Genomic DNA, 16,892 nt, shown 5'->3' with positions numbered 1-16,892 from the left:
CTCAGCCTTCCACCTCTGGTGCTGGGCCGTCTTGTTCACGCTCAGTTGTACCAGAATCAAAGAGGAAACTCCTATATTCCCAAATCCCAGACTCAGATGTGAGCATTTGTGATGATAGTGATAGTGATTATGAACTACAAGCTCTTTAAACTAGTTCCAGTAGTGATAGTGAAGTGCAATATTCCCCAGTGAAGCGTCAGTATATACGACGATATATGCGCTCTGGTAGTGTGCCATATGCTATTCCAAGGGGAAGGAGAACATCTCGGAGTACATCCCGTGGCTGTACAACAGGAACTGACAGTGAAAATGACGATGATACTGTTGCAATTGGGATGGAAAATGTGCATGGTGCTGGTAGTGGTGGTGCCGGGCGTGAGGCACCAGCATTGGGCCATGCTGCCACCCACGCCACTGCCACCCATGCCGCTGCCACCCATGCCGCTGCCACCCATGCCACTGCCATCCACACCGCTGCCTCAGCTGATCTACAACAAAGGCCACCATCCCCCACCCACCCACCACACCAGCCTCCACAACCACAAGCTCCACAACCACAACCTCCACAACCACAACATCCACAACCACAACCTCCACAACCACAACCTCCACAACCACAACCTCCACAACCACAACCACCTGTCACTGTCCAGTACCCACCAGCAGACCGCACCTGGGATTGGCAGGAAGCTGTCAATTTTGTTCCAAATCCCCACCAGTTTGATGACAGCCAAAGTGGAATACGGCCATCCTGTACACTTGGGAACAATGCCAGCGAACTGGAATGTTTCGAGTTATTCTTTGACAAACTCCTGATGGAAAGTATTGTCATGGAAAGCAACACATACTACGAGTACATCATGGCAAACACAATACTTTCACCAAAATCACGTCTACACCAGTGGAAGGAGACAATTGTGGCTGAGATGTATCTTTTCTTTGCCACAATAATGCTTATGTCACATGTGTATAAGCACAGTGTGAAATCATACTGGTCAACAGACCATCTGATTGCAACCCCAGGTTTCAGTGATATAATGGGAGTGAATCGATTTGTGCTACTGTTACGTATGCTTCACTTCTCAGACAAAACCAGGCCTGACAGAAACGACAGGTTATGTAAGATTAGGCATGTGTTTGTGTATCTGAAAGAGAAATTCAATATGTATTTTTATCCCTTCAGGAAGCTTGTAATTGACGAGTCTTTGATTCTGTTCAAAGGAAGACTCTCTTTCAAGCAGTACATACCAAGCAAGAGAAAACACTTTGGTATGAAGTTGTTTGTGCTTTGTGATTGTTACAGTGGTCTGGTATTGGATATTATTGTGTACACTGGAAGTTATACATTGCAAAATACCAGGAAGTTATTGGGCATCTCTGGTGATGTGGTTACAAGAATGAAAGAACCGTACCTTGGTAAGGGGCATATATTATATACAGATAACTGGTACACAAGCCCCTTACTCAGTGATTTTTTGAGAGTGAACATGACAGATGTGTGTGGCACAGTGCGTGCAAATCGGAAAGGTTTGATGCTGGCACTCGTAGAGGTGAGGTGCAGGCATTTGCTGCCAATGACATGGCATTTCGGTGGCATGACAAGCGAGATGTCACACTGTTGTCATCAGTTCACCCTAATGAAATATCAGACACTGGCAGGCAGCATAGAGACAGCAATGAACCCATTCTAAAACCTGCAGCTGTGATTGATTACACCTTCAATATGCATTCAGTGGACAAATGTGACATGCAGATTGGGTTTGCTGATTGTGTTCGCAAGAGTTATAAGTGGTACATAAAACTCTTTTTCCATCTTCTGGATATTTCCATGCTGAATGCTTATAATATGTATAAGATGAGGACCAAAAACAAACCACCATACGGCGAATTCTGCTTGTCTGTCATCAGATAAATAGTATTCAAGTACCAAGGAACAACACCTGCAATAGACCGCCCACCAAAGTTTCAACAACTTCCGTCTCGTTTGAAACATGGTGATCACTTCCCGGTAAAACTGCCTGCTACTGCTTTCAAGAAAAAGGCTCAGAAGAGGTGTTACGTCTGTGCACATACAAGAAAACGCCCACAACAATGCAGAGACACTCGTTTTGTGTGTGAGGAATGTAAAACACCACTGTGCATAACACCATGTTTCAAAGACTTCCACAGGCTGCAGAACATCTAGAAACATTCCCTGTGACTGTATATGTGTATATAAAATATAGAAAAATAGTAATAAACAACATTTCATATCGTTTGTGTAAATATTTTCTGTAAACAAAACAATGACAAAAGTGTTTACGCCGTTATTGAGTAGTATTGAAAAAGAAATAACTTACAAAATAGTGCTCATATTGGTCTCACAGGCCATAAAAGTTACTTGGAAAAAAGAAAAATTAAAAAATAATAGAAAATAGTACATAAGAAAGTAAATAAAAGAATGCTGGGTGACGGCAGTCAGCGATGTTGCCATATGGTGCACCTTTTTCGTCAACTTCACGCCTCCATATCTCGGTAAGTATTGATGGTAAAAAAATTCTGTTTAGCCTATAATGTTTAGAAAAATAAACTCTATTTTATCATAAGAAAAAATAATTTTTTTTTTTTTAAATTTGGCAAACCTTGAGAATAAGTCTCTGACAGGGCCTGTCGACCCTGAAAGGGTTAATTTACGAGAAACATTTCATATTTACACACCGGTAACCTGAGCACTTCCAGAAGCTGCAAAACAGACCCACCAGAGACAAATTCTTTTTCTCTTCAAGGGAACCACTCACCAAACAAACTCCACAGAGAATTAAAAGTTAAATAAATATACAGTGGACCCTCGCCTAATGAATGCATCGCATAACGTTAAATCCGCCTTACGAAGCATTTGAGTGTAAAAATTTTGGCCCGCTTAACAATAAAAAACTCGCCCAACGTGATTCCTCCCAAACCTGTCTGTCCAGCCTGAGAGCCTCAGCTGCCTTGCTGTCATTGTTTACAAGCCAGGGTGGCTGGTTGCATGCATACATTTGAAACATTTTGCATTCCATTGTTTATAGTGCTTGTAACTGCTAAAAATGCTTCTAGTGCCAGCTCTGTGGTAAAAAGGGTGAGAAATACTATCATACCGCAGTCAGGTGTTGCTGCACCACGGTCAGCTGTTGCTGCACTAGTCTGCTGCACCACCGTCAGCTGTTGCTGCACCATGGTCAACCGCTGCTGCACCACAGTCAGCTGTTGCTGAACCACTGTCAGCTGCTGCTGCACCACAGTCAGCTGCTGCTGCACCAGTCAGATGTTGCTGCACCACGATCAGCTGCTGCTGCACCACAGTCAGCTGCTGCACTACAGTCAGCTGTTGCTGAACCACGGTGAGCTGCTCCTGCACCATGGTCAGCTGCTGCTGCACCACAGTCAGCTGCTGCTGCACCACCATCAGCTGTTTCTGACCAATATGACTCGTCCCGAACCTGTCCATCCAGTACTGCCGTCATTGTTTACAAGCCAGGGTGGCCAGTTGCAAGCATACATATGATACATTTTGTATTATTCCATTGTTTATAGTGCTTGTAACTGCTAAGCCACCATGGGCCCAAAGAAAGCTTCTATTGCCAGCCCTGTGGTAAAAAGGGTGAGAAATACTATCATACCGCAGTCAGGTGTTGCTGCACCAAGGTCAGCTGTTGCTACATCAGTCTGCTGAACCACCATCAGCTGTTGCTGCACCATAGTCAGCTGCTGCTGCACCACAGTCAGCTGTTGCTGCACCACCATCAGCTGTTGCTGCACCACAGTCAGCTGTTGCTGGACCAGTCAGCTGTTGCTGCACCACAATCAGCAGCTGCTGCACCACAGTCAGCTGCTGCTGCACCATGGTCAACTGCTGCTGCACCACAGTCAGCTGTTGCTGAACCACTGTCAGCTGCTGCTGCACCACAGTCAGCTGCTGCACCATGGTGAACTGCTGCTGCACCACAGTCAGCTGTTGCTGAACCATGGTGAGCTGCTCCTGCACCATGGTCAGCTGCTGCTGCACCACAGTCAGCTGCTGCTGCACCACCATCAGCTGTTTCTGACCAACATGACTCGTCCTGAACCTATCCATCCAGCACTGCCGTCATTGTTTACAAGCCAGAGTGGCCGGTTGCAAGCATACATTCGATACATTTTGTATTATTCCATTGTTTATAGTGCTTGTAACTGCTAAATAAGCCACCAAGGGCCCAAAGAAAGCTTCTATTGCCAGCCCTGTGGTAAAAAGGGTGAGAAATACTATCATACCGCAGTCAGGTGTTGCTGCACCATGGTCAGCTGTTGCTACATCAGTCTGCTGAACCACCATCAGCTGTTGCTGCACCATGGTCAGCTGCTGCTGCACCACAGTCAGCTGTTGCTGCACCATGGTCAGTTGCTGCTGCACCACAGTCAGCTGTTGCTGCACCATGGTCAACTGCTGCTGCACCATGGTCAACTGCTGCTGCACCACAGTCAGCTGTTGCTGAACCACTGTCAGCTGCTGCTGCACCACAGTCAGCTGCTGCACCACAGTCAGCTGTTGCTGAACCACAGTCAGCTGCTGTTGCACCAGTCAGCTGCTGCTGCACCACAGTCAGCTGCTGCTGCACCACAGTCAGCTGCTGCTGCACTACAGTCAGCTGCTGCTGCACCACCATCAGCTGTTTCTGACCAACATGACTCGTCCCGAACCTGTCCATCCAGCACTGCCGTCATTGTTTACAAGCCAGGGTGGCCAGTTGCAAGCATACATACGATACATTTTGTATTATTCCATTGTTTATAGTGAGTGTAACTGCTAAATAAGCCACCATGGGCCCAAAGAAAGCTTCTAGTACCAACCCTGTGGTAAAAAGGGTGAGAAATACTATCGTACCACAGTCAGCTGCTGCTGCACCACCGTCAGCTGTTGCTGGACCAGTCAGCTGTTGCTGCACCAAGGTCAGCTGCTGCTGGACCAGTCAGCTGTTGCTGCACCACGGTCAGCTGTTGCTGGACCAGTCAGCTGTTGCTGGATCAGTCAGCTGTTGCTGCACCATGGTCAGCTGTTGCTGGACCAGTCAGCTGTTGCTGGATCAGTCAGCTGTTGCTGCACCACGGTCAGCTGTTTCTGGACTAGTCAGCTGCTGCTGGATCAGTCAGCTGTTGCTGCACCATGGTCAGCTGTTGCTGGATCAGTCAGCTGTTGCTGGATCAGTCAGCTGTTGCTGCACCATGGTCAGCTGTTGCTGGACCAGTCAGCTGTTGCTGGATCAGTCAGCTGCTGCTGCACCACAGTCAGGTGCTGCTGCACCACAGTCAGCTGTTGCTCCACCACAGTCAGCTGTTGCTGCACCACCATCAGCTGTACTGCTCAAAGATGTGGAGAGAGTGTTCTTGGTGTGGCTTAACGTGAAACACTTACCGAGAAACGATTAACCCCAGAGGGTTAGCCACCCAGGATAACCCAAGAAAGCCAGTGCATCATTGAGGACTGTAACTTACTTCCATTGGGGTCCTTAATCTTGTCCCCCAGGATGCGACCCACAACAGTCAACTAACACCCAGGTGAACAGGAAAAAAATGCTTGGAACTAGTGATCATATTGGTGAATTTAAGGCCAGCAAAGGTTGGTTTGAGAGATTTAAGAACTGTAGTGGCATACACAGTGTGATAAGGCATGGCGAAGCTAAAAAATTCCAACCCCAACAAGTGTTCAATTGTGACGAAACAGGCCTGTTCTGGAAGAAAATGCCAAACAGGACCTACATTACTCAGGAGGAAAAGGCACTCCCAGTACACAAGCCTATGAAAGACAGGCTAACTCTCATGTTTTGTTGTAATGCTAGTGGGGATTGCAAAGTGAAGTCTTGACTGGTGTATCACTCTGAAAATCCCAGTGTTCAAGAGAAACAGTGTCTCATCACTCATCAATACTCTTCAATAAAGGTAAGTGTCATTTTAACATTTATTTATGTAGTTATTGTGCATGTCTTATTGTTTTCTTTGTAGGGAAATGTATATTTTATGAAAAAAAAAAATTTAACACTTTTGGCTGTCTGAAACGGATTAATTGGATTTCCATTATTTCTTATGGGGAAAATTAACTCGGCTAACGATAATTTTGGCTAACAATGAGCTCTCAGGAACGGATTAATATTGTTAGGCGAGGGTCCACTGTATTTACTTCCAACCAAGAGTGGCAAGTTATTTATCTCTTTTCCTCCTCCTATTAGTTAGATAAGATACCTTTCTATATTTTCAACCCCCACCCCACCCCAACCTTTCTTCTCTTCTCTCTCTTTCCCTCCCTGCTCATCATACTTTTATGATGACCTTAAAAAATGAGAATACATTAATGAATGAATGTACTAAATTAAGCACCATGTCTAATCAGTAGCTAGGATTTGCCCAGTAGCTAAGATTCAGTCCACAGCTAGAATTCAGTCTGTGGCTAGGATTCAGTCCATGGCTATGATTTAGCAGATAACAAAAAAGGCACAATATCATGACTGGAACGATACAAAATAACCCACACATAGAAGAGAGGAGCTTACGACAAAATTTCGGTCAGACTTGGACCATTTACAAAGTCACACTAACCAGAAGTGGAGCAGGACTGGTATATATAGGCAGGAAGAGGTGGTAGCGGCGGCGGCGGCGGCGGCGGCGGGGGCGGCGGCGGCGGCGGGGGCGGCGGCGGCGGCGGCGGCGGCGGCGGCGGCGGCAGCGGCAGCGGCAGCGGCAGCGGCAGCGGCAGCGGCAGCGGCAGCGGCAGCAGCAGCGGCAGCAGCAGCGGCAGCAGCAGCAGCAGCAGCAGCAGCAGCAGCAGCAGCAGCAGCAGCAGCAGCAGCAGCAGCAGCAGCAGCAGCAGCAGCAGTGGTAGAAGTGGGGAATTAAGGAGGAGGAGCCAGTCAAATACAAGGAAAGAGGAGCACTGCAAGGGAGCTACGTGCCCACACAGGGAGAGCAAGTGCACAGAGGTGGGGGGGAAAGGAGAAGTGATGAAATAAATAATGAAGGAACAAAAACACGAGACAGAAGAAAGAAAGGCAACCCAGAAGAGAAAAAAGGAAAGAGGAAAGGGGAAGAGGGAGAAGAAGAAAAAATGAGGAATCAGGTTAAGTCACGGGTGTTCTGGAGTTTGGAGCATTTTACAATGTAGTGGGAGAGGAAGGCATCTACAGAGACGAAGCCAGGACTAAGATTCATACAAGGAAAGTTGTGTATTAGAGAGGATTCAACTAGACGGCGACTGTTAGAGTTGGAAGTAGGGAAGACAGTTTTAGCTGGGAAGATATACTAAGCAACACAGACCCCAACTTATGCCTAGAACAGATTAACTCGGTGGCGCTCGATGTATGCACAAGGCTTATTCCTCTAAGAAAAAGGAGGAGTAGATGTAAAATAGAAAGAGACAGGCGCTCCCTTTACAGGCGACGGAAAAGAATAACAGCGCGGCTAAAAGAGGTCAATATATCTGAAAGGCGTACGGAGACACTGGTCAGAGAAATAGCAAGCATCGAACTTAAGCTAAAGGAATCTTATAGGAGTCAGAAATCGTGGGAAGAACTAAAAGCCATAAATGAAATCGAAAGAAACCCATAGTATTTCTTCTCCTATGCCAAATCAAAGTTTAGAACAACATCCAGTATTGGGCCCCTACTTAAACAAGATGGGTCCTACACAGATGACAGCAAGGAAATGAGTGAACTACTCAAGTCCCAATATGACTCAATTTTTAGCAAGCCGTTAACCAGACTGAGAGTCAAAGATCAAAATGAATTTTTTATGAGAGAGCCACAGAATTTGGTTAACACAAGCCAATCTAATGTTATCCTGATGCCAAATGACTTCGAACAGGCGATAAATGACATGCCCATGCACTCTGCCCCAGGGCCAGACTCATGGAACTCCGTGTTCATCAAGAACTGCAAGAAGCCCCTATCACGAGCTTTTACCATCCTATGGAGAGGGAGCATGGACACGGGGGTCGTCCCACAGTTACTAAAAACAACAGACATAGCCCCACTCCACAAAGGGGGCAGTAAAGCAACAGCAAAGAACTACAGACCAATAGCACTAACATCCCATATCATAAAAATCTTTGAAAGGGTCCTAAGAAGCAAGATCACCACCCATCTAGAAACCCATCAATTACACAACCCAGGGCAACATGGGTTTAGAACAGGTCGCTCCTGTCTGTCTCAACTATTGGATCACTACGACAAGGTCCTAGATGCACTAGAAGACAAAAAGAATGCAGATGTAATATATACAGACTTTGCAAAAGCCTTCAACAAGTGTGACCATGGCGTAATAGCGCACAAAATGCGTGCTAAAGGAATAACGGGAAAAGTCGGTCGATGGATCTATAATTTACTCACTAACAGAACACAGAGAGTAGTAGTCAACAGAGTAAAGTCCGAGGCAGCTACGGTGAAAAGCTCTGTTCCACAAGGCACAGTATTCGCTCCCATCTTGTTCCTCATCCTCATATCTGACATAGACAAAGATGTCAGCCACAGCACCGTGTCTTCCATTGCAGATGACACCCGAATCTGCATGACAGTGTCTTTCATTGCAGACACTGAAAGGCTCCAGGCGGACATCAACCAAATCTTTCAGTGGGCTGCAGAAAACAATATGAAGTTCAACGATGAGAAATTTCAATTACTCAGATATGGCAAACACGAGGAAATTAAATCTTCATCAGAGTACAAAACAAATTCTGGCCACAAAATAGAGCGAAACACCAACGTCAAAGACCTGGGAGTGATCATGTCGGAGGATCTCACCTTCAAGGACCATAACATTGTATCAATCACATCTGCTAGAAAAATGACAGGATGGATAATGAGAACCTTCAAAACTAGGGATGCCAAGCCCATGATGACACTCTTCAGGTCACTTGTTCTATCTAGGCTGGAATATTGCTGCACACTAACAGCACCTTTCAAGGCAGGTGAAATTGCTGACCTAGAAAATGTACAGAGAACCTTCTTGGCACGCATAACGGAGATAAAACACCTCAATTACTGGGAGCGCTTGAGGTTCCTGAACCTGTATTCCCTGGAACGCAGGCGGGAGAGATACATGATTATATACACCTGGAAAATCCTAGAGGGACTAGTACCGAACTTGCACACGAAAATCACTCACTACGAAAGCAAAAGACTTGGCAGACGATGCAACATCCCCCCAATGAAAAGCAGGGGTCACTAGCACGTTAAGAGACCATACAATAAGTGTCAGAGGCCCGAGACTGTTCAACTGCCTCCCAGCATACATAAGGGGGATTACCAACAGACCCCTGGCAGTCTTCAAGCTGGCACTGGACAAGCACCTAAAGTCGGTTCCTGACCAGCTGGGCTGTGGCTCGTACGTTGGTTTGCGTGCAGCCAACAGTAACAGCCTGGTTGATCAGGCTCTGATCCACCAGGAGGTCTGGTCACAGACCGGGCCGCGGGGGCGTTGACCCCCGGAACTCTCTCCAGGTAAACTCCAAGTAAACTCCAGTCAATAGGTTGGCTGTGATCTCTGACGTGACAGAACAGAGCATTGTTAGTGCCAGCAAGCCTAACACTATTTTTGTGCTCCCTAAGTCTGTCAGAAAGAGATCGACCAGTTTCTTCAAAGTATTGAAGAGGACAGGAGGAACAAGAAATAGAGTAGACACCAGGAACATCTGTAGAGGGAGGAGAGGCATGAACGAGATTAGTGCGAAGAGTGTTAGTCTGGCGGAAAGTAAATTTGATGTCTAAGGGACGGAGATAATTGTTGAGATTAGAAAGACCGAAAATGTAGGGAAGGCAGAGGACAGAAGAGTTCCCAGGAGTAGAGAGTTTGGGAGAGAAGAAATTACGTTTAGCACATGAGAGGGCAGAGTCTATGAAATGGGAAGGGTAGCCAAGATGGGAAAACGAATTATGAAGAGTGGAAATTTCTGCTGGAAGGAACTGAGGATCACAGATGCGGAGGGCACGGAGAAATAGGGAGATAACACTTTTCTTGATAGAGGAAGCATGACAGGAAAAGTAGTGAATATACATGCCAATGTGCATAGGTTTTCGGTAAACGGAAAAGGAAAAACCTGTACCTGAGCGGTGGACATGGACATCAAGGAAAGGAAGCAAGGAATTAGATTCCCATTCAGCTTTAAACTTAATGGAGGGGGCAAGATTGTTAAGAGCTTCAAGAAAAGGTTGGAAGAGACTGGAGTCATGAGGCCACAGAGCAAAGATGTCATCCACATAGCGGAGCCACAGTGAAGGTTGCACATCGATGGTAGGAAGAAGAACAGTCTCGAAGTATTCCATGTAAAGATTAGCAAGGACAGGAGAGAGAGGAGAGCCCATAGTAACACTGAAGGTCTGTCTTCTGTCTCACTCTCTCAGTATGAGCTTGAACTTCTTGGTTTTGGCCTTTCCTTTGCCACTTCGCCTACCCCTCACGCTGGTATTGCCCTGATTAGCTCTTTTGATTCCTTTCGTCAATCTCGTTCCCGTAATCTTCCTGACTTGTCCACTTTTTGTGGTGCTCTCCTTCCTGCTATTGATAGTCTGTTTTCTAAGAATCACCACCTTCCGTGCCATTACCAACTTGCCCTTTCTTCTGTTAAATCTAACACTAACATTGTCATACTATCCTCTGACAAAGGTAATTCGGTAGTTAACCTTGATCGCGAGGATTACCTCCGTAAAGCTGATGTCTTGCTCTCTGACTCACGTACCTACACTCCTCTTGTTTCCAACCCTCTTGATCACATCAAGAGAACTTTCAACAAGAAACTAAGGACTCTCTCCGACCTCTGTCCTCCTGACTTTGACCTTGTTCAACGGTTTTATGTTATCTGTCCCTCTCTTCCCTATTTCTATGGCCTTCCCAAAACTCATAAACCAGATATTCCTCTTAGTCCTATCATATCCTCTTGGTTGGCCAAAACCCTCACTCCCTTTCTTGGTACTTTTTCTCCTGCCCACCTCCGTCACTCTCAAGACTTCATTGAACGGGTTCGCTCTCTCCCAACCTGTAAGATGCTTAGTCTTGACGTTGAGTCCCTCTTCACCAATGTCCCTCTTGATGATGTCCATGATTTCCTTAGAGAGAAGGCCCATGAAGGGTTTCTACATCTCCCTATACCTACTGATGTCTTTCTTGATCTTATCCGCCTCTGTGTGGACTCTAATTTCTTTTCCTTCCAAGGGAAATATTATCCTCAAACCTTTGGTGTCGCTATGGGCTCTCCGCTCTCTCTCCTGTCCTTGCTAATCTTTACATGGAATACTTCGAGACTGTTCTTCTTCCTACCATCGATGTGCAACCTTCACTCTGGCTCCGCTATGTGGATGACATCTTTGCTCTGTGGCCTCATGACTCCAGTCTCTTCAAACCTTTTCTCGAAGCTATTAATAATCTTGCCCCTTCCATTAAGTTTAAAGTTGAATGGGAATCTAATTCCTTGCTTCCTTTCCTTGATGTTCATGTCCACCGCTCAGGTACAGGTTTTTACTTTTCTGTTTACTGAAAACCTATGTACAGAGGCATGTACACTCACTACTTTTCCTATCATGCTTCCTCTGTCAAGAAAAGTGTTCTTATCTCCCAATTTCTCCGTGCCCTCCGCATCTGTGATCCTCAGTTCCTTCCAGCAGAAATTTCCACTCTTCATAATTCGTTTTCCCGTCTTGGCTACCCTTCCCATTTCATAGACTCTGCTCTCTCATGTGCTAAACTTAATTTCTTCTCTCCCAAACTCTCTACTCCTGGGAACTCTTCTGTCCTCTGCCTTCCCTACATTTCCGGTCTTTCTAATCTCAACAATTCTCTCCGTCCCTTAGACATCAAACTTACTTTCCACCAGACTAACACTCTTCGCGCTAATCTCGTTCATACCTCTCCTCCCTCTATAGATGTTCCTGGTGTCTACTCTATTTCTTGTTCCTGCTGTCCTCTTCAATACTTTGGAGAAACTGGTCGATCTCTTTCTGACAGGCTTAGGGAGCACAAAAATAGTGTTAGGCTTGCCGACACTAACAATGTTCTGTTCTGTCAGGTCAGAGATCACAGCCATCCTAATGACTGGTCTTCCGCTAAAACTGTCTTCCCTACTTCCAACTTTAACAGTCGCCGTCTAGTTGAATCCTCTCTAATACACAACTTTCCTTGTATGAATCTTAGTCCTGGCTTCGTCTCTGTAGATGCCTTCCTCTCCCACTACATTGTAAAATGCTCCAAACTCCAGAACACCTGTGACTTAACCTAATTCCTCATTTTTTCTTCTTCTCCCTCTTCCCCTTTCCTCTTTCCTTTTTTCTCCTCTGGGTTGTCTTTCTTTCTTCTGTCTCGTGTTTCTGTTCCTTCATTATTTATTTCATCACTTCCCCTTTCCCCCCACCTCTGTGCACTTGCTCTCCCTGTGTGGGTACCTAGCTCCCTTGCAGTCCTCCCCTTTCTTTGTATTTGACTGGCTCCTCCTCCTTAATTCCCCACTACTACCACTACCACTACAACTGCTACTACTACTACTACTACTACTACCACCACTACCTCTTCCTGCCTATATATACCCGTCCTGCTCCACTTCTGGTTAGTGTGACTTTGTAAATGGTCCAAATCGGACCGAAACGTCGTCCTAAGTTCCTCTCTTCTATGTGCGGGTTATTTGTGTATTTAGCAGATAGCTAGGATTCAGTCGATGGTCATGATTCAGTCCATAGCCAGGATTCAGTCCATGACTAGGATTCAATACATGGCTAGGATTCAGTCTATGGCCATGATTCAGTCCATTGCCAGGATTCAGTTCATGGCAGGATTCAGTCCATGGCTAGGATTCAGTCCACAGAGTTTCAACACTGTAACAATAAAACAATGAACACTGCACAAAATTTCATGTCTTAGAAACAGCTATCATGTTGGACTTTCTCAGCAAATGCAATTATCACTGTAGAATAATTTTGTAATTTGCTAGGTAATAGGTTATGTTTGCATTTGTTAAGGAACGGTTTAGGCTAGGTAAGGTTAAGTTAGTAAGATTATTTAAGTAAAGGTACACATAAATACAGTTACACAAATTATCATACATAGTAACAAGTGTGTAAATTACACAGGATAACACAAAACAGTGAGACAAATTGACTTATTTCCCTTGGTTACATTAGGATAGGCTAGGCCTGGCTTGGCATGGTTTGATTAGGCTTGATTATAAAATGGTATACAATACCAACAGGTTGGTAGATAAGACACATAGGCAACATTTAGGCAACTTTATTCCGAAATGTTTCGCCTACACAGTAGGCTTCTTCAGTCAAGTACAGAAAGTAGGCAGGAGCAGTAGAGATGTGAAGACGATGTAATCAGTCCATCACCCTTGAAGCCGTAGATTTGAGGTTGTCAGTCCCTCAGCCTGGAGAAATTCTGTTCCAAAGTCTGGAACTAACTGAGGGACTGACAACCTCAAATCTACAAATTCAAGGGTGATGGACTGATTACATCGTCTTCACATCTCTACTGCTTCTGCCTACTTTCTGTACTTGACTGAAGAAGCCTACTGTGTAGGCGAAACATTTCGGAATAAAGTTGCCTAAATGTTGCCTATGTGTCTTATCTTGGTTAGGCTTATTTAGGTTAGGCTTGGTTTGGTTAGGCTTGGTTAGGTTAGGTTAGGTTAGGTTAGGTTAGGTTAGGTTAGGCTTGGTTAGGTTAGGCTTGGTTAGGTTAGGTTAGGCTTGGTTAGGTTAGGTTAAGTTAGGTTAGGCTTGGTTAGGTTTAGTTAGATTAGGCTTGATCAGGTTAGGCTAGGCTAGGCTCGGCTTTGGTAAAGTTAGGTTAGGTTAAGCTAGGTTAGGTTAGGTTAGGTTAGGTTAGGTTAGGTTAGGTTAGGTTAAGTAAGGTTAGGCTAGGCTAGGTTAGGTTAGGCTAGGCTAGGTTAAGTTAGGTTAGGCTAGGCTAGATTATGTTAGGTTAGGCTAGGTTAAGTTAGGCTAGGCTAGGCTTGGTTAAGTTTGGCTAGGTTAAGTTAGGTTAGGCTTGGTTAAGTTAGCTAGTGCTAGGCTAGGAAGTTTGGCTAGGCTTGGTAAAGTTAGGTTAGGCTATGTTAAGTTAGGCTAGGTTATGTTAAGTTATGCTAGGCTAGGTTAAATTAGGCTAGGCTAAGTTTGGTTATGTTAGGCTAGGTTAAGTTAGGTTAGGCTAGACTAGGTTAAGTTAGGTTAGGCAAGGCTAGGCTAGGTTAAGTTAGGTTTAAGATTGAGACACTTATGCAACATATGGGAATCTTTATTGAGGAAACGTTTCGCCACACAGTGGCTTCATCAGTCCAATACAAAGCAGAAAGGTGTAAGGGGAGGAGGAGTTTGAGGTAATCAGTCCCTCAGCCTGGAGTCGATGTGTTCAGTCCATCAATCTTGTAGAATGTACAGCATAGAGCTATAGATGTGCCTTATATACTGTAGTCAGGTGAGGTAAAGCAGGAGAAGGTGGGGTCATAGTGGAACCATCCACTAGTCTAAGTAGGTCTTTGTCCAAAGGTTGGACAAATGATAAAGAATTCTTTGTATCAAGATCCCATGATGCTGCAGTGTCTGACAGATGTGATAAATGGTTTAAAAAACTGACAAGTTGAAGTCAGACACTGCAGCATCATTGGATCTTGATACAAAGAATTCTTTATCCCTTGTCCAACCTTTGGACGAAGACCTACTTAGACTAGTGAATGGTACGACTATGACCCCGCCTCCTCCTGCTTCACCTCACCTGACTACAGTATATAAGCCACGTTTACAGCCCTATGCTGTACATTCTACAAGATTGATGGACTGAACACATCGACTCCAGGCTGGGGACTGATTACCTCAAACTCCTCCTCTCCTTATACCTTTCTGCTTTGTATTGGACTGATGAAGCCACTGTGTGGCGAAATGTTTCGTCAATAAAGATTCCCATATGTTGCGTAAGTGTCTCAATCTTCAACTTGTCGGTTTTTTAAACCATTTATCACATAGGTTAGGTTAGGGTAGGCCAGGCTGTTAGATTAGGCTAGGTTAAGTTAGGTTAGGCTAAGTTAAGTTAGGTTAGGCTATGTTAAGTTAGGTTAGGCTAGGTTAAGTTAGGTTAGGCTAGGTTAAGTTAGGTTAGGCTAGGTTAAGTTAGGTTAGGGTAGGCTAGGCTAGGTTATGTTAGGCTAGGCTAAGTTAGGCTAGGCTAGGTTAAGTTAGGCTGCCCATTTAACCTCACCTATCCATAATTAACCTAACATTAAAAAATAAACAACGTCCATGAAACATCACTACTGAAGAAGCCGCTGATTGTACATTAAAATATAAATTATCAAGCTCGTCCGAGCAACTCTTCTCCGTGCAGAGACAACAAGTGTATAGAAACGTGCAGTGCAACATTTCAGCTCGTTGCAAGGACACAACCCCAGAGTGTGAGTCCAGGCAGCTACTGAGCCACGAGTACATCATGGACTCTAGAGTATGTAAATATAATGATGTGTGGAGACATAACTCTACCTCGCTGTTCTTCTCTGTATTAAAGCTCCTGGTGGCTGAAACGTCTACTTAATGTGTTAAACATGCACACGTTACTAATTATGTTCGATGTACTCACCGGCACCAACCTCTGGAGGGACCGTAATAAAAACATTCAACTTCTTTCTTCTTTCTACCTGATCATACAACAAGTTTCTTCTTCCCTGTACGTGAGTTTACAAGTTTCTTCTTCCCTGTATGTGAGTTTACAAGTTTCTTCTTCCCTGTACGTGAGTTTACAAGTTTCTTCCCTGTACGTGAGTTTACAAGTTTCTTCCCTGTACGTGAGTTTACAAGTTTCTTGGCCAACAACACCGTGTTGGTTGTGTTGGGTTTATAAGGGTCACTTACACCTTACTCAGTACCGTCACCAACTTCCTGGTGTACTGGCAACAGTTGTTACTCAAAGTTGTGCCATGAGAGAAACAGTAACAAGAGTTCCTTTGTAAATAGAAACAGAAACTAGAAGTTCTCAGTTAGACCGGGTGGACCCCCCTCGACAATCCCCAGCAGAGCGGGGCGCCCACACCCCACCTGAGTTTAATAACTGGCTTCCCACCAAAACGTCAGCCAGCTCCATTTTTCCTCGGAGCTGGCTAAAAGTAAGTTGATGACCAGATGCCCCTCCTGTACAGTGCCCGGTGGGCAAAATGGAGCAGGACAAGCGTCCCAGAGAGAACGTGCAAACTTTGTCATTGACGTTCAGGCGAGAGAGACGTCCACACCCTACGAAGTTTCGGTTCAAGTTCTTTACGGTGCCCCGTGGCCTGGTGGCTAGAGCTCTCGCTTCACACAGCAAGTGTCCGCGTTCGATTACCAGCGAGAGTAGAAACATTAGGCGTGTTTCTTTACACCTGTTTTTCTATGGGTGTTTGTCTACTGATGTGGGTCACATCCTGGGACAAAATTGACCTAATTTTCCCCGAAATGTTCAGCATAACAAGCGGCTATCTATATAGTAGTATGTCACTGATATCAGTTAGGCCTGTATAGCATGTACGTATACTTGTAGAAATAAAGATATTATATATTTTTATTGTTACTAGTCTGTTGCAGAAGTCGTCTTCCTGGTGGTCTTGGTGGTGGTTTATAGGGCCACCACAACTGACGACCGTCTGAGTCCACTTATCTTACATTAGTTTAATTAGTTTAATATCGTGTATGATCCACTTAATATTTGTATTTATAACTCATTACAATTGTGACCAGGTGTGGACGTATCAGTGGTTCATTACTTTATAATTTGTTCATGACTGTAACCATGTATAGGAGTGAAGCTGATTCATTACCTCTGTAACTTGCCATGATTAGTGACCAGATCTACCTGGAGTTCATTACCTTTGTAACTAGTTCAGCTATCATAACTTTGGGGTCCAGTCA

At 45.0% G+C, this 16,892-nt stretch overlaps 1 protein-coding gene across 2 annotated transcripts in view; it reads right to left on the bottom strand.

Moving 5' to 3' along the window:
* The window catches only part of LOC128687535 (ATP-dependent Clp protease proteolytic subunit-like), a 254,816-nt gene extending 238,889 nt beyond the window's left edge, over positions 1–15,927 (bottom strand). The window contains exon 1 of one of the 2 annotated variants that reach the window (XM_070086866.1): positions 15,592–15,927. In XM_070086866.1, coding sequence (XP_069942967.1) covers positions 15,592–15,627 — 36 coding nt within the window. In that variant the 5' untranslated portion in view covers positions 15,628–15,927. The remainder of the gene's footprint in view (positions 1–15,591) is intronic. The other variant, XM_070086865.1, reaches the window with a different exon arrangement.
* Between the last annotated feature and the right edge of the window lie 965 nt (positions 15,928–16,892).

Source organism: Cherax quadricarinatus, chromosome 20, assembly GCF_038502225.1.
Source record: "Cherax quadricarinatus isolate ZL_2023a chromosome 20, ASM3850222v1, whole genome shotgun sequence".
Taxonomy (NCBI): Eukaryota; Metazoa; Arthropoda; class Malacostraca; order Decapoda; family Parastacidae; genus Cherax; species Cherax quadricarinatus.
This window is presented reverse-complemented; position numbering and strand designations above follow the sequence as displayed.